We start from the raw sequence: 23,753 nt of genomic DNA, 5'->3' as shown, positions 1-23,753 counted from the left end.
GGAAGAAGCTACAGAAGATGAGACCTTCCACTTTTAACAACCTTAATGACTTCAGGATCAAAACTTTTCAGGGGATATGATGAGGGAGGGTGGGGCAAGCTGAGGGCAAAGTACAGGCTAACAGCAAACCTCCCCCTACCCCCAGTGGGTTAGGTGTGACATTCCTCAAGCACTCCTGGCTGTCCAAGAACAAAGGAAAGGGAAAAACAAATGGTTAACTGATAGATATCAGAGTCATGCAAGATATGAGTCTCCATCAGTTTACAAATATCTTAGTAAATTACAAGAAAAAGGCAACCTTCTCAATAGCCTAATCTCCAGAAATCTCTATCTCCAAATTCACCCTTCCCTCCATAGTGATGTGGGGAACAATGGCAAGAAGGAACTGGCAGATAAAATTAAATTTCCTTTAACCAACAGTCCATTGTCAAATACTTAAGTCAAACACAGATCATAACATTTCTCCAGGAACTCCCTATCCTCTTAATGTTAATGTGCTGAAGGGAAAAACCACCTTAGCTTGATAATAGCTGGGCATCCAGCAATCTGTGAGTTTTCTTTAGCAGATGAAGATCCTATCAGAAACATCCTCAGGACTTTATCTCCCCCAGGTCCCTGTATATAACCAGTTAACTCTCTTCACAATCCCAGTACAGCTCTTTCTGCCCCTGGGTCCTGTCCCCATGCTATAATAAAATCAATTTTTGCATCAAAGTCATCTCAAGAATTATTTCTTGACCATCACCTCTGGACCCCATCACGCCAAAACCCCATCATGTATCTATGTGTCTGTTAATTCCTGTTTGTACATTACCAAAGACAAAGTTCAGCTGCCCATTGCTCCAAAAGCCAATATGCAAGAGACAAGTGTTCCATGGAAAGGAATATGAGCTTTATTCAAGAGGGTGATCACCTGAGGAAGGTGGGGCTGTTGTACAAAGGCCAAATCCAAGGTCTGTGTGTAGCCCAGGGGTTTTTAATGGAGTTTAGAGACGTTAACCGGTAAAGGGAGTACAGTGGTCCATAAGTTTCTTGACTGCATGCAGACTCAATAGTCGCAGCTATAGATGTTTTCACAGTGCTGGAAGGTTGTGAAGGGGGTCTGATGACTTAATGCTACGGGTCAGGTTTGTTTTGTGACATGCAGACGTGCTAAGTTCTTTCCATGAGACAACGCCGGATCTTTGGATACACAGAAAAAGCTTAATCAATCATGTGGGCTAAAGGTGTTTGTTAAATTTTCACAATTACTAGGTTGGCTGGAGGACCCAAGGTAGATTTCCCATACATCCTGTTTTTTTAGTACTGAAAGAGGAACTCAGCTGCCCCCGTTTTGACCCCAAACTTTCTCATTGGGTTCTTTGAGCTTGTCTCTTGGCTAAGGAAGACCTTGATGGCAAGCATTCCCAGATGAGAACCAAAACGACCCCTTCAAGCAATAAAGAGTGCCCTGAACAGCAAGACCCCACTCATGAGTGACTCCATGACAATGATCTACTTGACTCACTGCCTTCCTGCATGTACACACCCACCTTTGCTGACATTTTTCTTATATAAACCTAGAAGTGTTTTCACCACTTTGGAATCAGTCTTTGAGAGTTTAGTCCACTGCGTTCCCTATGTTAGCCTCCCTGAAAGAGATTCCTTTCCTGTTTCACCCCCACTCGTTCCTCTGCCTTGGGATTTTGTCACCGCTGAGCAGCCAACCTAGTCCACTTGGGACCCCCAGGCTTGGTGCTCTTACATCCCTGTACCCCATAGTACAACAAACTCATAATTTGTTGACCAACCTGTGCCTGAAGTTGTTTCCTTTACATAATCTTGGACAATGAGTTTAGCCGAGATGTCACACCCCGTCACCCCGAGGAGCTGCCAGAGTGGTCACAATTGTGCACGTGGAAAGGAATCAAGAACTCACCTGTGGACTGGGCTGTGTCCCTCAGGCACCTCCCGGGTCAAGAATGGCCAGGGCTCAGGGCAATGCATTGCATTAAGGATCCACAGTGGGACCTTGAACTCCACAGGACAAACGGGGACTCAACCTAGCAGGTCCTTCCAAAGTCACCTCCGGGGGGTGCCATTTTCCTCCCCTGTCCCTGTGCCACTCCTGACCTGCGACCCAGCAATTTTTTCTCCCTGCAGGCCCCTTCCTGGCTGATTCTCTGAGATGACACCACCATCACGCATGGGTCCAAGGAAAAAAGGTCTCAGCGGGTTCCTACACTAAGGCCGCTGACCTCTCCTTCTGGGAGTGTCGCCCTCTACCTGCCCCACTGGCTCCCAGTCCTCCCTGGAGAGGGGGAAGCCAGAAATGGCCGCAGTGCCCCAGCCAGCAGTCTTCCCCTGAGTGGGAGGGCTGGTAAGGCAACCTAGATTCAGGGTGAGATGCACCAAAGGCATTCATCTTTGGGGAATGCGCTCAACTATTACAGAAAGAAAGAGTTACATCACATGAAGGTGATCACTAGAGGGTGAGAAATCCTTCCAAGGTACTGGGTGGGATCCGAGGAAGCAATCTGAACCCAGCGGGTTCGCCCGACAACCTGGTCACCACTAAGGTGAGGCCAGCCATATTTTCACGCACCCATCAGGGTGTTTAGGGAGGTCCCTCCCCTCTGGCCAATCAGGATTAACATCTTCTCCTGAGGCTTGTGCAGACCTGCAGCTGGCTCACAGCACCCCCACCTCCACCCCCACCCCAGCTCCCGTCTGCCTGGGATTGTAAAGTCTCCTGCACACGCCAAAGTTTAGTCTTCCACCAAACACCCAAGTGGAATTTTTCAGCGCCTTCTCCCAGCATATCCCGCTCTCGTGATGGGAGAATTTACACTTTGGAAATTGGCAAGCACTACAAAGCAGGGCTGCAGTTTTGTATTTCTGAATGCCTGGATGTAAGAAAGTGAAGACATAATGGTAAGAATGCACACTAAACTTACACATGTATGGTGTTCTGGGCCGTCACGTGTGCAGGACACAAAAGCAGCTGAGTGAAAATAGTGAAGAAATAGCCTAACACTGTTACTATGACTCCATACAGCAAAATGTCACACCATTTAAGAATGAGGAAAATTAGAATACATACCATTGTTGTATGCGTTTCTTATTTGTAAATGAAAATGGAAATAGCCATAACTCATCGGAAAGATAACGGGCAAATGATATGAACAGAAATTGTACCGAAGGAGATAGACAGGTGGTACATAAACACACGAAAAAATACTCAAAATCAACACCCCTAGGAAATGCAATGGCAACAGTACTACACACTTATGAAATGGGCTGACATTACAGACTGGCACTATCAAGTAGTGGCAGGGACTGGAGGCACTGGAACTCTCATACATGCTGGTGGGAATGCAGAACTGAAGTTTAGATCACATTTTGGCAGTTTCTTAAAAATATTAGCACTAACCTACCTGTGACGGGCATTGCGCTTTGAGTCACACCACAAGAGAAAGGAAACCTCTGTCCACATAGACAACCCTAATGAAAATTTTGAGAGAGCACTTTGTTTACAAACGCCAAAACTCTAAGTAACCCAAATGGTCCAAACAGATGAATGGGTAAATAGTGGTATACTTCCAGAGAAGAAAATAGTAGTATTGCCTGGAAGGGACGTATACGCAAAATGACCTCCAAACCTTAAGCAAGGGAAAAGGTTGAGAAGTCCAGCTTGAGGAGAAATGGTTTATTTACGGACTCAGGGACAGAAGCGTGACTTTGGCACCCATAAGAGGAGTTGGTCCCTGCACCACCAATTCAGGAAGACAGGGTTTTATAGCCAAGGAGGCTGGGGAGTACCTGGGAGACTACTTGGGAGGTGAATGTTTCAGAACAAGCATCCGCCACAGGCACAGCTGGTACCAACAACAATGCTGGCTAGGTGTGTCAAAAAAGCTACCACCCTGGACTTGAAACCACCTTTGTCCTCTATCCTTTTCCTCTTGCACACAATGGCCTTGAGATGTAAACACCAGAGAGGATATGAGACTTCAGATACAATGAGCTCTGTTGCACAGGATACATATGTCTGATAGTGAAGAATTTCTGTGCACACTGATCCTGCCCAGCCAGTCACTAGAACATCTGTGGATACATGTTTGTAAGAGATACACTCCACTAAGTGGCTGATGTCTCCTCTATTCCCTCATTACCCTATCTTCTAGATTACCAATTACAGTTCCCTTGCCCCTGTGGTGTAACACACGAATAGTGTGCATCCGCCCACATGGCTCCTTTGAAGAATTTGGGGTAGATATTCCACTCAACAGTGCCTGGCAGTATGTGGTATCAGCTGTGGACAAGCAAAATATTCATGTTGTCTCCAAAACCACTGGAGATGGTTTCATAACCACTGGAGATGCTCCCTCTTCAGGGTGACCTCTGAGCACAAGAAAAATCCTGGCATCCAGACCACAGAATCCAGATATAGAACACAGGGGACTGTATTAGCTAGAACTGCCATAATAATGTACCACATGGGTGATTTGACATCGGAAATATACTTGCCCACAAATCTGGAATCTAGAAACTGGACATAAATCAGCAGGGTTAGTTTCTTCTCAGGCCTCTGTCCTTGGAGAGAGATGCAGATGGCTTGGAGATGGGGATTTCCCTGTCTTCAAATGGTCATTCTTCTGGTCCTCTATCCTCAGCTCCTCTTCTTATAAGGACACCAGTCATACTAAAAGTCCATCCTAATAACCTCATTTCAACTTCATTATATCTTTAAATATCCTGTGTTTCACTATAGTCTCATTCTGACATACTGGGGGCCACAACTTCAACATAGGTATTTTGGATTCACAATTCAGCCCATAAGAAAGGTAGTGGGTCATAATGCAAATTCACACCCAAGCTGGAGAGTGCACACGTACATATTATTTATTTGCAATTATCCTCTCCAGGACACAGCAAGCTTGGGATGCAATGAAATCTGTTCACTCCTTACTGCTGGAAGAGCCTAATTCTGCTTTCAAATAACCCATTAGAATACAACACCTAAGACTAAAGTAATTAAACAAAAAAGGCATTTATTAATGCATAAACCAGAGCAATATGTGGCAGCAAATACCTGTGTTGGGACTTGGATGCTGCATTGATTTATCACAAGCATCACAAGACCAACAATATCGTAAGACATTTACTCTTTATCTGCAAGACACTATCCAAATCTCAGATCAGGTACTGTGGATAAACACTGCATCACATCCATGTCCTAACTTAGAAGGGAATGTGAAGTTCCAATTACCCATAATGTCCATCACCAATGACAATGCACAGGGGTAACATGCTTAAGCATGTAGGCGGTGATTGATGCACATTAGGGGACCTGTCAGGTATCAAAGTGGAGTCATTTGTTCTAGAAACTGGCAGTGACTTCAATCTAGCAATGACTCTGGACACATCAGAAGCACAACACAGCTCCTCAAGTTTTCCCAAATAGCTGGAACTTAGGGTAAGTCACTCCACTGGGGACATTCAAGTGAACAAGGTTTGTTCCAGCTAAGTGGCTGCTTCACAAAGGCACTCCTCCACTGTGATTACACTACTCAAGAAAATACCACCTGCTCTGCTACCTTAACGCCCTTTGGCAGTGTGAACTGAGTATGCAATGAAGACAGAGGACTGGCAAAAGGAATTGTGTCATTCCCCTCACTCATGAGGCCTTACCCAGGGTAATTTCTGATTTTTATGAAACTGTATCCTTCGCCAAAAGATTGCCCACATTCTTCACATGTCTTAGCTCAGGCTGCTCTAACAAAGTACCACAAACTAGGTGACTTACAAACAACAGAAACTTCTTTCTGGAGGCTGGATAGCCAACCTAACATTCCCTATAGGGTCCGGTTCCATGTCTGGTGAGGAGCAACTTCCTGATTTATAGATGATCTTCTCAAAAGGGTCCTCACATGGTACACAGAGGAAGCAAGCTCTCTTAGAACTGGTATGAAGACAGTAAACCCATTCATGAGGGCTCCATCCACACTCATGACCCATTCTGATTCAAATTACCTCCCAAAGACATCATCTGCTAATCCTGAATAGAGGATAGGAAGAGAAATACAACTTCTAGTGAACATAAACAATTCATAATTGATCACTCAGAAGGGCTTCATCCACTATACCTTCCGTTGTTGAGTGAGACTGGAGCTTTGGCTGAAAGACTGCCCACATTCACAGCACTCCTAAGGCCTTTCTCCAGTGTGAACTCTTTGATGATAACTAAGAGCAGGATGACTGATAAAAGATTTCCCACATACAGTGCACTCATAAGGCCTTTCTCCTGTGTGAATTCTCTGGTGTTGAATGAATGTTGCCTTCCACTTAAAAGATTTCCCACATTCATTACACTTATAAGGTCTTTCACCCGAGTGAACCTTTATGTGTACATTGAGGCTATTTCTTCGGAGAAAGGACTTTCCACATTCACTGCACTCGTACGGTCTTTCTCCAGTATGAACTCTCTGGTGAGCACGAAGGACAGAACTAGCTGTAAAAGATTTCCCACATTCATTGCACTCATAAGGTCTTGCTCCAGTGTGAACTCTTTGGTGAGATCGAAGGGAAGAACTACAAGCAAAAGATTTCCCACACTCATTACACTCATAAGGCCTTATTCCAAGGTGACTTTGTCGATGATACTGGAGGGCGTGGCTACGACTAAAAGATTTCCCACATTTACTACACAAATAAGGCTTTTCTCCTGTGTGAATTCTCTGGTGTTCAATGAGTTTGGACTTACACTTAAAAGATTTCCCACATTCATTACACTCGTAAGGCCTTTCACCTGAGTGAACCTTTATGTGTACATTCAGGTTAGTTCTTCGGGGAAAGGACTTGCCACATTCCCTGCATTCATAAGGCTTTTCTCCTGTATGAACTCTCTGGTGGTAACGGAGGACAGAACTAGTGGTAAAAGTTTTCCCACATTCACTGCATTCATAAGGCCTTTCTCCTGTGTGAACCCTCTGGTGATTATGGAGGACAGAGCTAGCAGTAAAGGATTTCCCACATTCACTACACTCATAAGGCCTTTCTCCGGTGTGAACTCTCTGGTGAGAACGAAGGACAAAACTAGTGGTAAAAGATTTCCCACATTCACTGCACTCATAAGGCCTTTCTCCTGTGTGAATTCTTTGGTGTTGAATGAATGAAGACTTACACTTCAAAGATTTTCCACATTCATTACATTCGTATGGCCTCTCACTTGAGTGAACCTTTATGTGTACATTGAGGTTATTTCTTCGGTGAAAGGACTTGCCACATTCACTGCACTCATAAGGCCTCTCCCCAGTGTGAACTCTGTGATGATAATGGAGGTCAGACCTAGAGAAAAATGATTTACCACATTCACTGCACTCATAAGGCTTTTCTCCAGTGTGAACACTCTGGTGAGAACGGAAGCCAGTACTGGAGATAAAAGACTTCCCACATTCACTGCACTCATAAGGTCTTTCCCCTGTGTGAGATCTCTGATGATAACTGAGAGCAGAGATAGAGGTAAAACGTTTTGCACAGTCACCACAATTATAAGGCCTTTCTAAGGTTTGAACAGAACGTGTAATCAACATCTGGCGATGGCTAAAAGATTTTGCACATCCACTGCAAACATGATTACTTTCTCCACTATGCCATCTCTGGGGATGAATAAGTACTGATTTCTGGCTTAAGGATTTCCCACATTTGTTGCAAGTGTATTGCCTAGACCCAGTGTGAGTCTTTCCGTACAGACTGTGAGCTGACCTTCGTCTAAGGGATTTTTCACCTTCGCCAAATTCATGATGTCCTTGTGCAGTATGGAATGTCTGGTGGATAGTGTATAAAGATTTTTGCCTGAATGTTTTCCCACATTCACTGCACACAAAACATGGACTTCCAGGTTGGACACCCTGATCCTGAACATGTGTATATTTGGGACCAAAAGCTTCCTTGCATTCTCCCCGAGTGTAATGACCTTTACTGCTCTGCAAAGTTGCCCTGCACTGGCTGATTGTGTTTGGCTTCTCTCCAGTATGAATGGCGTCCTGCTGCAGACGCACCAAGCCAGGCAGGAAGTCCTTCTGAACCTCTGTACAGATAAAGGGCTGTCCTGAATCATGGAATCCATATCCCTTCATAAAAGAGACCGTGTCCACACTACTTCTGAATGGTTTCTCTCCCGTGTGCTGCTCCGGCTGCTGCTGAAAGTTTACGCTGAAGTAAAATCGTTGTGCGCATGCCCCACACCTCAACAGTTTCTGGCTGCTTGGTTTTCCCTGCTGCTCCGCCAAGCGGAAAACGTCTCTCAAGACCGGACCACACATCTCACAGGGGTGGGTCTTCCGGGAAGACAGAGCTGCCTTGGGCGTGCTGGCCTGTGACACACCTACAGAAACGCTCTGTTCAAGGGGTGCCTCCGCATCCTCTGCTCCACAGCAGCAACCTGAACGCAAAGAAACTCTCATGAAATACATGGTGACTACAGTGAGGGGTAAGCCCGTCACACATATGCACCTGTCTCGTGTAGGCACGAGTTGAGTAGATGCTATTCCAGACACGGGAGTTGGAATTCAGGTGAAGGAGTGCCTGCTCTGCGTTACTGGGCCCCTAAGGTCAACGCACTGTGGACAGCTCATTGGAAGGACAGAAAACCAGGGTTTGATGGAAGGAAGAGAGCCAGGGTCTACAACTTGTTTCTCTGCCCACAGCATTGGCAAGGTTCTTTTCTGCTACTGACACCTGGGTGAGTAGGAGGCTGCTGAAAAATCCAATCAAAAGAAATCTGTGGCTGTTCAAGGTCACATTAAGGATACACGAACATTTCTGGCAAATGGGTGAAGGTGAATGTTGGACTACCCAGGAAGAGCAGTGAGAGAAATGGGTAAGATGTGGAGGCCTGAGAAACAGCAATTACCCCTGTGCTGGAAGTCACAGGACTACCAAAGGAGTAGAACCCACAAGTACACAAACTGTCAACAGGGAAGAAGGAAAGACAGGAACGAGGTATGGCCATTGGCATGGCACCAAACTCTAGTTGAACAAAGGTACCTAGTGTGATCTGAACAAAGTCCTGATATCACACCTTCCCCAGCTGCCATTCACCAGAAAAAGGCCCCTGTGAGCCCACCTGGTCATGTCTGGATCAGGTCCATTGTATGATACAGTCCATGTATGGACTCTTCCCTGTAAGCTCCAGGTGAGCAACTACAGGGCACAGGGAGGCTAGAAATACTGAAGAAAAGTGGTCACGCTGGATGGCCACAACTGTCCCAGAGCTACTCAGCGCACAACAGACTCACAAAGGCATCCTATGTGACTGACGTTGGCAGGAGTAGAATACGGGATTCCAGCCTTCACCAAAAAAAATCAATTCAACAGCTATTCATGAATCATAGTAGCCTCAGAGGGCTCAAGAGTCCAATCAAGACTGACTAATACACAGTGAAGCATAAAAGAGAGCACAAGCAAACATAAAGGATGGCTGAAGACAATATTAGCAGAGACATGGGGGGAAGGGTAGAAAACAGGGGCTGGGGAATCTCTGTCAGCCACCAGGTGGGTGCTACTGAGGTCCCTGCTCAGCAGGGACTCCTACTGCCTGCTCCACAGAGGACACTGGCACCCCTGCCACTGGATCTCCTAAAACAGGAAGCAAAGAAATCTTGGAAACAAAAATCAAAAATGAAGGCAGCACATTTCTGATTTCAAACAACATTACAAAGCTATATAATCAAAACAATAGGACACTGACATAAATGGAATAAAGAGACCAGAAATAAATATATACAAGCAACTAGTATTTGAAAATTTCCCCAAGAATATACACTAGGGAATGAACAATCTCTTCAATGCTGTTTTGAAATCTGAATATCCAAAGAACAAACAAGGAAACTTGACCCACATCTCAAAGCACTCATGGAAATGAACTTGAAATTGATTCAAAACTTCAACTTAAGACCTCAAACTCTAAAACTTCAAAAGCATATACTCCAAAAGGAAAAAAAAACCACACAGGACTATATCTAATTGAAAAGTTGTAGCAGAACCGTAGACAGAGAAGAAAGTGAAGATAGATACACATAACCAACAGGTAATCAAGGCACTGATCATCAGTAAATGCAAATAAAAAATCACAAATATCACCTCCTACCTGTTAAAATGGCTATGACCAAAAAGACAAGAGGTAACACGTTGGTGAGGATGTGCACGATATAGAACCCTTGAACACTGTTGCTGGGACTGTAAATCAGGGAAGTCATTATGGAAAATATTACGGAGGCCTCTCCAAAACTTTAAACAGAACTACCATATAGCCCACCATTGCCATTTCTATGTATGTATCCCAAGAAAAGAAAATCAGTATCCACACAGTGTCTGTGCATACACATCCACTACAGTATCATTCAGAAAAATCAATATACGGAAACATGAATAGGTGTGTGTGAGAAGATACAGTGAGAAACATTTAGTACACACATATGTAGTAATAATTGGTGATAAAAAAGAAAGGAAAATGGACACTTGCCACCACATGGATGAAATGGAAGACATTACCCTAAGTGAAATAAGCCACAAAGCAAAAGAAAAGTGCTGCATGGTATTTCTTATTCAAACTAATAAAGATAGAAACTAGAATGCCAGAGGCTAAGGACTGGGAAAAATGGAAATGCTGGGAATGGATACACAATTTCATTTATAAGATGAATGTGAGGATCTAAGAGACAGCATGTTGACTACACTCGTGAATACTGTACTGTACACTTACAATTTGCTAAGAGAGTAGATATTAAGCTTTCTCATCACTAACCATAGAAAAGGTAATTATGTCAAGTAATTGTTATGTTGATTACCTTCATCTTGGTAAAAACTTCAAAAAGTGTAAGTGTATCAAACTATAATGTAATAATACACTTTCAAAAACATAAAATTATTTGTCAGTTGTACCTTAACAAAGGTGAAGGGAGTAGGGGGAAGTAGGAATAAAGATGTAAACACTATAAAAGCACCACACTGGATAGTCTTGAGAAGTGGCCAGAGTCCACTTAAGTATGACCAAGCCAATGTGTGCAATTTCTGGCAAAGAAAGGCACAAGTACTGGCTTCAAGAGGAAGAGATCAAAACCCGGGCCACAGAAATGGCAGTGATCTGAACAAGCAGACCCAGCCAGGGAGAGAGCAAGCAAGGTGCAATCCATTATCCTCAAGGCATGACTACTGACCTTGAATCTTACTCTATGAAGGTTCGGCACAGAGAGCACTGGAACAGCAGGGGAGAGAAAAGGGCACACCAACACCCCAGCCTTAGCAACAAATGCAACCACCACGGAAGCTGGGGGAGCAAGCAGGGCCCACAGTCCACACCCAAGAGGTACAAAGCATCCCCTAGGGAATGGGCAGCTGGGGGCTAAAGCGGGAATACAGAGCCCAGTCCAGGTCACTGGGGAGGGTGAGGGCCTTACCCAGGGAGGATATAAGTGTAAAGTTCTCCAGCATCACGTCATAGTACAGCCGTCTCTGAGCCTCATCAAGAAGTCTCCATTCCTTCCAGGAGAAGTAGATGGCAATGTCCTCAAAGGTCACACCACCCTGTCATGAAACGGACAGATGGCACCATGAACATTCTCTCTCGGGGAACCCACAATCTAAACCCTGACACATACACCCCATTCTCCCCAGCCACCCCAGCTCCTACCTCAGAATAAATACCAGGTCCTGGTGGCATTAATGCCACCATCTCCTCACCATCCCACCAATCACTGTGTTCGGTCCTCAACAATAACAGGCAGGGGGTGCATAGATGCAATCTGCGGGGGCCAATCTGGGTTTGGCCCCCCAAGCGCCATCCTTTCTGCCTGGAAATTCCCGTGGAGTCTCCCCAAATGTGCCCTCAAACACAGACAATTATGGACCCACCTCGACCAGTCAGTCTCCAATCCCAGGGCCCTGAGACCCTAAGCTCACACTCACACTCCCTCTCCAAGTGAACATGACCCTGTAGTCTGCATCTCCCTCACACCTTCAGACCCCACAGTTGTGCCCCCACAGCTTCCTGCCCCACACCAAAGGATGCCCCTTGACTCACACTGGTACCTGTCACACGACACCCAAAGGATGTGTGACAAATTCAAACAGGTTCCACTACAACCCCAGCACTCTCATGGATCCCACCAGAGGGAAAGCCTCAAATGCGGCCGAGAAGTCCCCCTCGCCTGCCGGGGAGCCTGGCTTCAGGGACACACACCCACAGCCACGTGGCCGTTTCAGATACTCCCAGTCCCGCTAATACTTCTGTGCTGCCCATGCTGTCCCTCCAACAGTCACAACCCTCCACTCTGCACTGAACCTTTGTGAAAAGCCCAGCCCTAAAGGTCTCCCTGCCAGGCACAGAGACTCACAAGTGACCACACTGGCCCCACACCTTATCCATCAGCAAGACTGTGAAACGGCCCGGACACCAGAAAAGCGCACCACAAAGTTCTGGTGAAGCCCTACAGCACTGAACAAAGGGCAGCCCTGACTCCCTGTCACCTTGCCGCAATTACTCCTAGGTGTCCTCAGCCATCTCTTGTCCCATCATGCCATGGAAGCCTTACCCACCCATCCATCTGCCACATCTTTCTCTCTCCTTCGCCTGTGCCCACACTGCCCAGCAGCCCCAACCAGGCGCTGAGCCAGGGAACCCCTCTTCAGCACACCTCACTAAGGCCCTCTGACCTACTAATAGCATTGCCCCCCTAGTCTGCACCCCCCGCTCAATGTGATCCAAACCTCCGCCGGGGCCACACTACTGCCGTCACTTTTCAAAGTTTCCATCCTGAAACCTGCCCCGGTTTCCCGGGTTTTCCTGTCCCGCTGCCCACTGGATGACGTCACTCACGCCTCTCTGAACATCTAAGACTTAACGACGTCCAAGCAACTTGGGAGATCTCCAAAGACAATCAACCTACTGACACCTTCCGTCCAGCTGATGGGAGCGTCCACCCCTTCCGCGGCTAGGACCGCTGAAAATTAATAACGGGAAACCTCACTAAAAGGGAGTCGGGAGGACGCAGCTGGGGGAGCTCTCACGCACTACCGCCATGATCAGTGCAGACCCCACAGGACAACACACTTGAACTTGGGGACTGGGAAACTACCTCCTCTACTAGCCCAGAGGGGAAAAGACAGGCTTTGGGGACCGCCCCACCCACAGCTCCGCCAACGGGAAGCCACTATACTTACAATTCCCAGTTTACTCTCAGGGACTTGTAGATTTTAACAGCCTTCCCAACTTAGCCCCTTCCCCTTTAAAAAAGCCTACCTCTCTCGTGTCCTCCAGACTGGCCTACTGTTCAGCCTCAGCTTGCTTGTTCCAGACTGCGGTGCTCTTTGGTTCTCAAACAAACTCAGTTTTGCCCGTCAAATAACTGGCAGATTATACTTCAAAGGACCAAAGCCCCCAGGCATTCCGGGACCCCTCCCTTTCTCCTGTCACCTGCAACACCCCAAATTTGCCTTGGCCCTTCTCGATCCCGGGGCCAAAATTCACCCGCTTCTCTGACATCCACGGTGACCGTTCTGGCCCGTCAACGATGACATACACTGGCGCAGGCACCCCCTCCTGCGCTCCCTGCCCCCTCTGCCCCCCACCCCTGCAATCTGTCCTCTCCGCAGCCAGATCGGGCCTATCTATTTACACCTGGGTTACACCGCCTGGCACACCGCCAGCATGGATGGACTGCTCAGGCAGCCAGGTGACAGGCCTCACGGGCGCCGCTGCACCTTGCGTTCGCTGAAACAACCGAGACCTGCCGTGCCCCGCCGGTGGCGCAGGCCCCCTGCAGACCAGCCGGCCCCTCCCCTGCAGCCCGTTCGTTCCCGCACCCCGACACGCCGGCGCTCAGACGCGGGGACCCCGCCCGCGAGCGCCTCCCGGGCCCGGACACCGGGACCTGGGCCGCAGGGACGCGAGCAGGCGCCCCGCGCTCGGGTCTGGAGGGTCAGGGGCGGGGCGGGTGGACCTGGGGGCCGAGCGTTTACCTCAGCCGGGTTGCTAGTCGAGGCCGCCGCCATGGGACTCTGTAGGTCCAGCGAGCGCGGAGCTGCCCGGATGGTGTCGGGCACTCGAGGGTCCCAATCTGTGCGAAAGGACAGCGCCTTCCTTCGCTCGGTGTCACTATGTCACCAAGATCCAAAGGCGGGCTCTCCAACCTCTGAGGGTAAACAAACCTGAGGCAAAAATAGTCCACCGTGAAGAGGCCGGAAATACCACCCCCAGGCGCCACGCATGCCCACAAGTGCCCCGTCCTGCTCCGTCATTGGCTGCTGCCTGCGTCCTGTATCCCCACGCTTTTCCGGGTACCATAGATCTCAGAGTTACAGCGGCCACCGAAGGGGGTTCGGCCCCAGGGACTTCCAGAGTTCGGCCAGCTGTCCCCGAGAGTTCCTGCAAAGTGCTGCTCCTACCAGAGGGAGCGGCTTTGTTGGTTTTTAAAGTCCAAAGCCTAAAACTAGTAGTTTAGTTGCTCCCACTTCCTCTTCCTGAGGTAAATGACACATCATTCAAATGTGTCCAGCACTTAAGAAATCAAAGGAGGCTGTCCACTGCTGGAAAGATGTTGCTCTTCAAATGCTTGCAGCCTGAAGCGTTAGAGTCAGGTTTGCAATTGGTCAGGAACAATACAAAAGTCCCCGTTATCATAAAAATTCAGCCCAGTGCATTTTGAAGGTCTTCAGGATCAGTCACTCATTTGTGCATTGGGCAGCATCACATCTAGCAAGTTAAGGGAAGCAACAAAGAGCTACAGAAAGGGTAAGGTTTTTAAAGGTAGAACAAGAAGTTCATAAACAGAAAAAGGATTATGTCAGGCGAGGTCACTTTGTTAGGGGACAAAAAGGTCTTAGCGGAATACCTCATCTTTGGGCGATGCAGAGGACCCATTCTTGTGGCCGATTACCCTTTTGGTGCTGACCACAAAATTCCTCACTGACCAGTGGAAACTAAATTCTGGGTAGTGCTGAAGTTGTATGAGCTTAGGTATTGTGCCCTGCTTTGGTGATATGACCCAGCAGAAGTGACTCCATTTGGGGACTGTGGTTCCCTTTGTCACACCCTATACAGTCCGTGACAGGGATGGTAGGCCACCCTGAATTAGGTAAACTGACAACGTCAGCCTCTGGTTCCACACAAAACTTCATATGCCTATATCGTGATTGTTGTCTCATTTTTTTAATTATTTTCATTTCATTTCATTTCATTTCATTTCATTTCATTTTCATTTCATTTTCATTCCATTCCATTCCATTCCATTCCATTCCATTCCATTCCATTTCATTTCATTTCATGTTTATTTACATTTGAGAGAGAGCCAGAGTGTGAGTGGAGAAGGGGCAGAGAGATGGAGACACAGAATCCGAAGCAGGCTCCAGGCTCTGAGCTGTCAGCACAGAGCCTGAGGTGGGGCTCGAACCCATGAACCACAAGATCATGACCTGAGCCAAAGTTGGATCCCAAACTGACTGAGCCACAGAGGCACCCTGTATCTTCCCATCTTTTGAGGAACATTTTTATCCATATATTACTTACTCCACATACCCACATATACTCAGTTCCTGTCAGGAGATTGACATCGATCCCAAACAGTGAGCAACTTAACGGATGCTATATTTGGTACCAAACACATTGCCATTTAGTTGGAGCGTGTGTGCAAAGGGAGAATCTGAACCCTGAAGTAAAGGATTACCTGAACCCAATGACCTCATCTCCTTGCTGGGAAGTGATTCTCATTTCTTCAGGCACTGGCAGTAGGAATTGAAAGTATCCTAGAAAATCAGATGTGAAATGCCCATTTCAGAAAGCAGTTCACAACGTTTATCTAGTGGTTTAAGACAGTGCCAGAAATACCTATGGGCAAACCAACATTCCACCTCCCTACATATCAGTAAAGAGTAAAAAACAGTTACAAACTAACAGAACTTTTAGAAGCAGGCTCTAAGTCTGAGAAAAGATAGAACCAAATGGAGCACGTGACTGTGCTAAACCAATACTTGGTTTTTGTGAGGGTTTTATCTCAAGAATGTGACGTTTTCATTCCTACAAGCATTGAACAATACTACTGTCCAGCTTAAAAATAAATAGCCAGTTACTTTACTAGCAAACTGAATTTATTCACGAATGACAAAGGAATTTCAACTGAGGATAACCACACCATGGCAATCCACAGGCAAGGTTCAAGAGACAGAGGGAAAGTCACCATTAAAAAAAAAATAAAGGTCCAGAACTACTTTCACAAATGTTTATTTATTTTTTGGAGAGGGAGAGCAAGTGAGAGAGGGGCAGGGGTGGGGGGCGGGCACATTGGATCCAGACCAGGCTCTGGGAGACACCAGATAGCCCAATGTGGGGCTTGAACTCATGAACCATAAAAAAATGGCCTGAGCTGAGGTTGGAAACTCAACCAAGTGAGCCATTTAGGCACCACAAAAGTCTGGGTTTATTAGGTTTAAGGTGGAGATTGGGGAGAGTTGCTTTCAACAAAAGTTCACTGAAGAACAAAAGTTTGAGGTTGTGGCGGGTTTTCACTGGCTGCATGCCATGGTTAGTGTTTCCTTACTGGGGCAAGGAGAGATCATCCTTCTTTTTGTGAAAGGCAGGAGATTAATTTCCTACTGGGAATGTGTCCTCCCTTGTCAAGACAAAAGTTATCTCCCCCCCTCCTGCTCTTTATGCATGTCATGTCTGCGTGAGAGGTCTCCCTCCAGGGCCTCCTGAATCCATTCTAGTAAGATTTCATTTACTAATTTTCACACTAATTTGGAGACTTAAAGAGGACATTTAGGGTACCCAGAATAGTTAAAATGAGAGGCAAATTCAAATGTCATGTTTATTCACTGTTCTAAAAAATGTGCATTGAGCACATAATGTGTTTGCAAGAACTTTTGGTAGATGCATGGGAAAATTCAGTTACAAGAGAAGCAGTCCCGTCTTCATGTGCCTTTTATCGTGTTCAAGAAAAACACAGGAAACGTGAAGCAGGAATACTAAGTTCTATTGTACGTTAGAATGTGGCAGGTGTGATGGAAACACCAAGAGGTGATTTTGTGAGAAAAGGACGTTGGAGGGGCGCCTGGGTGCCTCAGTGGGTTAAGTGTCCTACTTCGGCACAGGTCATAATCTCACAGTTCATGAGTTTGAGCCCTGTATCGGGCTCTGTGCTGACAACTCAGAGACTGGAGCTTGCTTCAGATTCTGTGTCTCCCTCTCTCTGCCCCTCTCATTCTCACACTCTGTCTCTCTTGAAATAAATAAATAATTTTAAAATTAAAAAAGAAAAAGAAGAGGACATTTTATGTAATATTACACAGGGCTGTGTGGCAGCCCTCATTATTACATGCACCATGAGTAAATGTGAGTCCTGTAGCTTTTTACTTTTATTAGTTTTGCTTAAATAAAGTGAGGTACATTAAAATTTAGAAGTGCCTGTTTGAGCAAACACCAAATCCAATCAGGCAGCCCCAAACCCAACTAGGGGAAAGGCTTTTGTAGACCAAAATGAGAAGAAAAGGAAACACGTTACATGACTGGCTATAGCTTCAGAAACTATCTTGTATGGGAAAGCCTAGTTGCCTGTTAGAGACAGGGTAGCCTTGGGTTTTGAATTCTGACCCTTGAGGCATTTACAAGAATTTGCTTGAAGTGAGGTGTAGGTGGCTAAGGCATTGGAGCCACCTGAGTCTAATGGCCTTCTTGTGGATGTACAGTTTCCAGCAAAAGAAACACGTTGGTAGGTGGCTTCAGTGTGTGGACTCCTTGGCATCGGAGCCCCTGGAACTCCATTCATTTAAGCCTTTAGATTGCTTGGCTCACTACAGAGAAACTCAGGAGGTGTCCATTAGACATCTTTGGACTGGGGGAGGGGAGGAGCTAAGATACTGGCAGAGAAGGAGGATCCTAGGCTCATTTCTTCCCTTAAACATGACTAAATAACTATCCAATCACTCTGAATACCCATAAAATCAACCTGGGTTCAACAGAACAAACTGCACAACTAGAGGGAGAGAAGATGTCACATCAAGGGAAGCAGGAAGTGCAGAGATGGGGTTTGGGCAAGAAACAGATTGGGGGGCTGCAGAGGGCTGGGATCCCTGAGAGATGAGAGACAGAGAGAGACAGAGAGAGGGAGGGAAGGAGGGAGGGAGGGAGGGAGGGAGGGAGGGAGGGAGGGAGGGAGGGAGGAGAGCACAGGGGATTGCACTAGGAAAACACTTCCCCAAAGCCATTTGCTGGAGAAATCAGAGGGCCTGACACCTGGCAGCTTTTGCAACCAACAGGGCTCAGAGACTAGATTTTAAATGTTGGTGGGTTTCACTGGGATACAGCCCTGAGCGTCTGCCCTACTCCTCTAGAGAAGGCAGGCAAGCAACCTGGAGTCAGAAGGCACGATCTGAAGAACACCTAGGGACCACAGGGCAGACACTGTTCACTCTTCTTGGAGTGCATCTGTGAGAAGTGGGTTAGCAGAGATGCCTCCCTGGGAACAAAAGAACCAGCTGCACCATTTCCCTCCCATGCCCCTTGGCATAGATGCAGAAGAGCTGCTGAGGGTGGCTCAAGCTGACACTGGCTGCCTAGCCTGCTTGCTCCAAGTCCCAAGGCCCGTGTTTTGGGGCAACCGCCCCTTTGGTCAAACACGCATCAGCCTCAGGATGGAGAGACCCTATCCCAGGTAATCAGCACAGGCCCCTGCCACAGCATGTCCCTAAATTTTTGAGTTGTAAAAGTCAGCATACTGGGCTGGGATAGAGCCCAAAGCACTGCTCCTGGCAAGCAAACATCCCAGAGACAGACAGAGTGAAAACGGCTCTCTGTAAACTGCCTTGGATGCATGGGGGATTATTCAGCCTTCTGGGAGCGCTTCCCTGAGAGCAGTAAGCATGGAGACCCCTCTCCAGGATCAAAGGGGTTGGCTGGTGCCATTTTCCTCCACTGCCCCTCAGCAAAATCCAGCTCCAGTAAACAGCACAGGGCGAACACTGGATTCCTAACCTGCATACACCAAGTCCCACCCACCTGCGCTCTGCCAGCACTGCCCTTCTGGGCCACGTGGGCTTAAGTCCCACGGCTGTGGGCCCATTCGAAAGATGACCAGCAGAAACCCACCCACACACCACATCTCCTGACCAGAGAGTTCTGCAAGGATTCAGTTCTAGTGGAAGTAGCATCAGGTCTCATTTAACAAGCAGGCCTGAGACACCTAGTTACAATTTGCCACATTCAGGCCAAGGACCAAACAGTGCCCACTGTGGGCAAGGAGAACCTCTGCAAGCAACTGGCCTGAAGGATAGAGCAGCAAATCACAGCAGTAGAGTACACACAGTACACACAACAGACACTCCCTGAAGCACCAGGCCATGGACACTATATGACTTCTCCTTAATAAAGCCATTACTCTCAGGAAAAGAACATTTGATGGGCTTCTCTAATATACAGAAGAAGACAGAGACCTAAACAAAATGCCCACATGGAGGAATTCTTCCCTAAAGGAAGAACAAGATAAAATTACAGCCAGAGCGCCTCAGACGGTTGACCATCCAATTCTTGATTTTTGGCTTAGTTCATGATCTCACGGATCATGAGAATGAGGCCCATATCGGGTTCTGTGATTAGGCAAGAAGCCTGCTTGGGAGTTTCACTCTCCCTCTCTCTCCAGCCATCCCCTGTCTCACTCTCTCATTCTCTAAAAATAAATAAATACAATTCAAACAACAACAACAACAACAACAACAACAACAACAACAGTAAAATCACAGCCAGAGATCTAATTAACACAGATCTAATTAATATACTCATGGAGAACTTAAAGCAATAATCTGAGGATACTTGCTGGGCTTGAGAAAAGAAGGGAAGACATCTGGGAGGTCTTTACCAGAGAAACAAAACAGTTAAAAAACAATCAGGCAGGAATGAAAAGTGCAATGACTGATACTTGAAACGCATTGGATGTAATGACAAGGGTGGAAGAAGCAGAGGAACAAATAAGTCATATAGAGGATAGAATTAGGGAAAATAATGAAGCTGAACAAAAGAAAGAAGACAGAGGATCATGGGGATAGACTTAGGGAACTCAGTGATTCCATCAAACATAATAGCATTCGTATCATAGGAGTCCCAGAAGAATTGGAGAGGGAAAAGGGGATAGAAAGTTGATTTCAGGCCATTATAGCTGAAAACTTCCCTTATCTGAGAAAGTAAATAGACATCCAAATCCAGGAGGGAAAAAGAACTCCCAACAAAATCAACAAAAGCAAGGCCAGCACCATACATATTATAATTAAATTTACAAAATATACTGCTAAATCAAAAATCCTAAAAGCACCAAGACAATAGAAGCCTCTAACTAACAAGGGAAGACCCATCAGAATAGCTGCAGATCTCTCCATAGAAACTTGGCAGGCCAGAAGGGAGTGGCATGATATAGTCAACGTGCAGAATGGGAAAAGTATGCAGCCTAGAATACTCTATGCAGCAAGAGTGTCGTTCAGAATGGAGAGAGAGATGAAGAGTTTCCCAAAAAACAAAAATGAAAGGAGCTCACGACCACTAAACCAGCCCTCCAAGAAATATTAAAGGGGACTCCTAGAGTGAGAAGGAAAGACCAAAAGTGATAGAGACTGGAAAGGAACAGAGAAAATCTCCATAAACAATGATAAAACAAGTCATGAAATGGAACTAAGTTCATTTTCATCAATACTCACTCTTATCAGTTCAGGTCTTGATCTCTGCATTTGAGTTTGAGCTCTGCATTGGCCTCTGTGCTGGGTGTGCAGCTTACTTAAAAAAAAATTACTCTGGGGGTGCCTGAGTGGCTCAGGTAGATGAGTGACCAACTCTTGGTTTAGGCTCAGGTCATGATCTTATGGTTCATGAGTTCAAGCCCTGTATCAGGCTCTGTACTGACAGTGTGGACCCTGTCTCTGTCTCTCTCACTCTAACTCTCTCCCTGTCTCACTCTTTCTCTCACACTTCTTCTCTCTCTCTCTGTCTCTCTCTCTCCCCTTATCTTTCTGCTCCTCCTGCATTCTCTGTCTCTCACTATCTCTCAAAATAAATAGATAAACTTAAAAAAATTATTCTGAATGTAAATGGACTAAACGTTCCATCAAAGACATAGGGTGTTACAATCTCTAAAAAAACCAAGACTAATCCCCCCACCCAATAAACCAGCAAGAAAACAAGACCCTTCTGTATGCTGCCTCAGAAAGACTCGTTTAAGACCTAAGACACCTGCAGATTGAAAGTGAGGGGATGGAGAATCATCTATCATGCAAATGAACATCAGAAGAAAGCTGGAATAACAAGACTCATATCAAACAAGATTTTATTTTATTTATTTATTTTTGAAACAGAGAGAGACAGAGCATGAACAGGGGAGGGTCAGAGAGAGAGGGACACACAGAATCCGAAACAGGCTCCAGGCTCTGAGCTGTCAGCACAGAGCCCGACGCGCGGGGCTCGAACTCACGGACCGTGAGATCATGACCTGAGCCGAAGTCGGACGCTTAACCGACTGAGCCACCCAGGCGCCCCTCAACAAGACTTTAAACCAAAGACTATATAACAAGAGTTGAAGAGGACACTATATCATAATAAAAAAAAAAAGAACAATCCAACAATAAGATCTAACAATTGTAAATACTTATGCCCTGAATATGAGAGTACCCAGATATATAAAACAATAAATAACAAACATAAAGGGAGCTATGATGGTGGAGTAACAGACGGGCCCTCCCTATACAGTCCTCATCCCCTGAACACAGCTAGATAAATATCAAATCATTCTGAACACCCAGGAAAACGATCTGAAGAGAGACATGACAAACTGCACCACTAAAGAAAGAGACAAGAGGCCACACCGTGAAAGTTAAGAGAGGTGGAGATATGACTTGGGGGAGGAAAGGGCCACGTATGCTGCAGAACAGAGGGAGCCATGATCACAGAGAGATGACACACAAAGAGAAACGTAAAGGGAAAGGGGAAAGGGGAAAGTGAAGGGGAAGGGGAAGAGAAGCAAGAGGGGGAGGAGTAGGGAGAGGGAGAGAGAGAGAAGGAGACAGGAAGAAAGCACACAGAACCCAGGGGATTGCACAAGGAAAACACTTTCTAAAGCCATTCACAGGGAAAACAAGAAGGGCTGATTATCGTGAATTTTTAGAATGAGTCAAGCTCAGAGATCCTCATTTTGGCTGGTATGGATCCTGGTGGCTGTGTAGTGCTCATGTGGAAAGGGAGGGAAGGACCCTGGAGCACACAGCATGATCTGAGGATCCCCTGGGGTGCACTGGGAGAGATGTTTCCCCCTTCTTGGAGTGCATCTGGCAGAGGAGACATTGTCTCTCACTGGTCCAAACATTTGGCAGGTGCCATTGTGCACACCCACCTCTTAGCACAAGGGCAGAGACATCTGCTGAGGGCAGCCAACCTAGACACCGGTTTTTGCTGCACTTTACCCCAAACTCCAAGCTCCTGTGCACTGGTGCAGCTGCCTTTCTAGGACAGACCTGCATCAGCACCAGCATGGCAAAGCACACCACCCCCCTACTCCAGAGGACCGGTGTGGGTCTGCACCACGACAGGCCCCTAAACTTTGGAGTTTTAAAACTCAGCCAGCCTGCCTGGGATATAACACAGGTGCACTGCACTGCCAGATGGGCAGACAGCCCAGACACAGATGCGGTGAAGACAGGGATCTGTGGGACACCTGAGACACATGCAGGGAGATGATTCACTCATCTCTGAGGGTTTCCCAGACACCAGCCAGCATGAACTTCCCTCTCGGGAATGAGAAAGAGGGCTGGTGCCATTTTCATCGCCCACTCATCAGTATGGACTGACTTCAGTGAGCAGCACAGCGCAAACAGTGGAGTCCAGAACTGCTTACACCAAGCCTCACCAATCTGCACTCTGCCAGTGCCTCTTTACTAGGGCAAGCGTGCCTGAGAACCAGAGCAGCATGCCCTTCCCACTGAAGACCAGCACAAACACCCCGCGCATACAAGACTACGGACCACAGAGTGCTACAAAGCTTCAGTTAACTGGAAATAGCTTCAGGGCTCTTTCATCAAGTAGATGAGAGCACAGCTAGTTAAAACTTACCACACTCTAGACAAGGTGCAAACACTCCCCAGTGGTGAAATGGAGAAACTTTGCTGAAGAGTGACCTGAGGGAAACAGCAGCAAAAACACAGCAGCAGACTGCACACAGCATACACACACCATATACCTGGCACCTGAAGCACCAAGGCTCTGGTCAGTATTATGACCTGTTTTTAACAAAGCCATTGCTCTCAGAATCAGGGAACATAGCAGGCTTTCCTAACACAGAGAAGAAGACAGAGACCTAGACAAAATACAAGAGGGAGGAATTCATCCCAAAAGAAAGAGCAAGAAAAGGTTACAGAGAGGGATCTAATCAAAAGAGGTATAGGTAATATGCCTGATATAGAACTTAAAGCAACAATCATAAGGGTGCTACCTGGGCTTGAGAAACCACAGAAGACAGCAGGGACTTCCTTACCACAGAAATAAAAGAACGAAACACTAGTCGGCCTGAAATAAAGAATGCCAAAACCGAGAGTTGAAACTGATGGATTGTAATGACAACAAGGATGGAAGAAGCCGTGGAATGAATAAGTGATATAGAAGATAAAATTGTGGAAAATAATAAAGCTGAAAAGAAGAGGGAAAGAAAAATATTGGATCATGAACGTAGAACTAGGGAACTTAGCGACTCCAC

The 23,753-nt window shown here is 46.6% G+C and overlaps 1 protein-coding gene across 1 annotated transcript in view; it reads right to left on the bottom strand.

Moving 5' to 3' along the window:
- Positions 1-870: 870 nt before the first annotated feature.
- The window catches only part of LOC122493682 (zinc finger protein 345-like), a 43,681-nt gene continuing 20,798 nt past the window's right edge, over positions 871-23,753 (bottom strand). The window contains exons 2-5 of the mRNA XM_043598195.1: positions 15,705-15,783; positions 14,002-14,734; positions 11,442-11,568; positions 871-8,425 (exon numbers count right to left, since the gene is read on the bottom strand). Of these exons, the coding sequence (XP_043454130.1) occupies positions 6,189-8,425; positions 11,442-11,568; positions 14,002-14,034 (2,397 nt within the window). The 5' untranslated portion in view covers positions 14,035-14,734; positions 15,705-15,783 and the 3' untranslated portion in view covers positions 871-6,188. The remainder of the gene's footprint in view (positions 8,426-11,441; positions 11,569-14,001; positions 14,735-15,704; positions 15,784-23,753) is intronic.

The sequence above is a fragment of the Prionailurus bengalensis genome, chromosome E2 (assembly GCF_016509475.1).
Source record: "Prionailurus bengalensis isolate Pbe53 chromosome E2, Fcat_Pben_1.1_paternal_pri, whole genome shotgun sequence".
NCBI lineage: Eukaryota > Metazoa > Chordata > Mammalia > Carnivora > Felidae > Prionailurus > Prionailurus bengalensis.
Note: the sequence above shows the minus strand (reverse complement) of the source record. Positions and strands in the feature narration are given on the sequence as shown.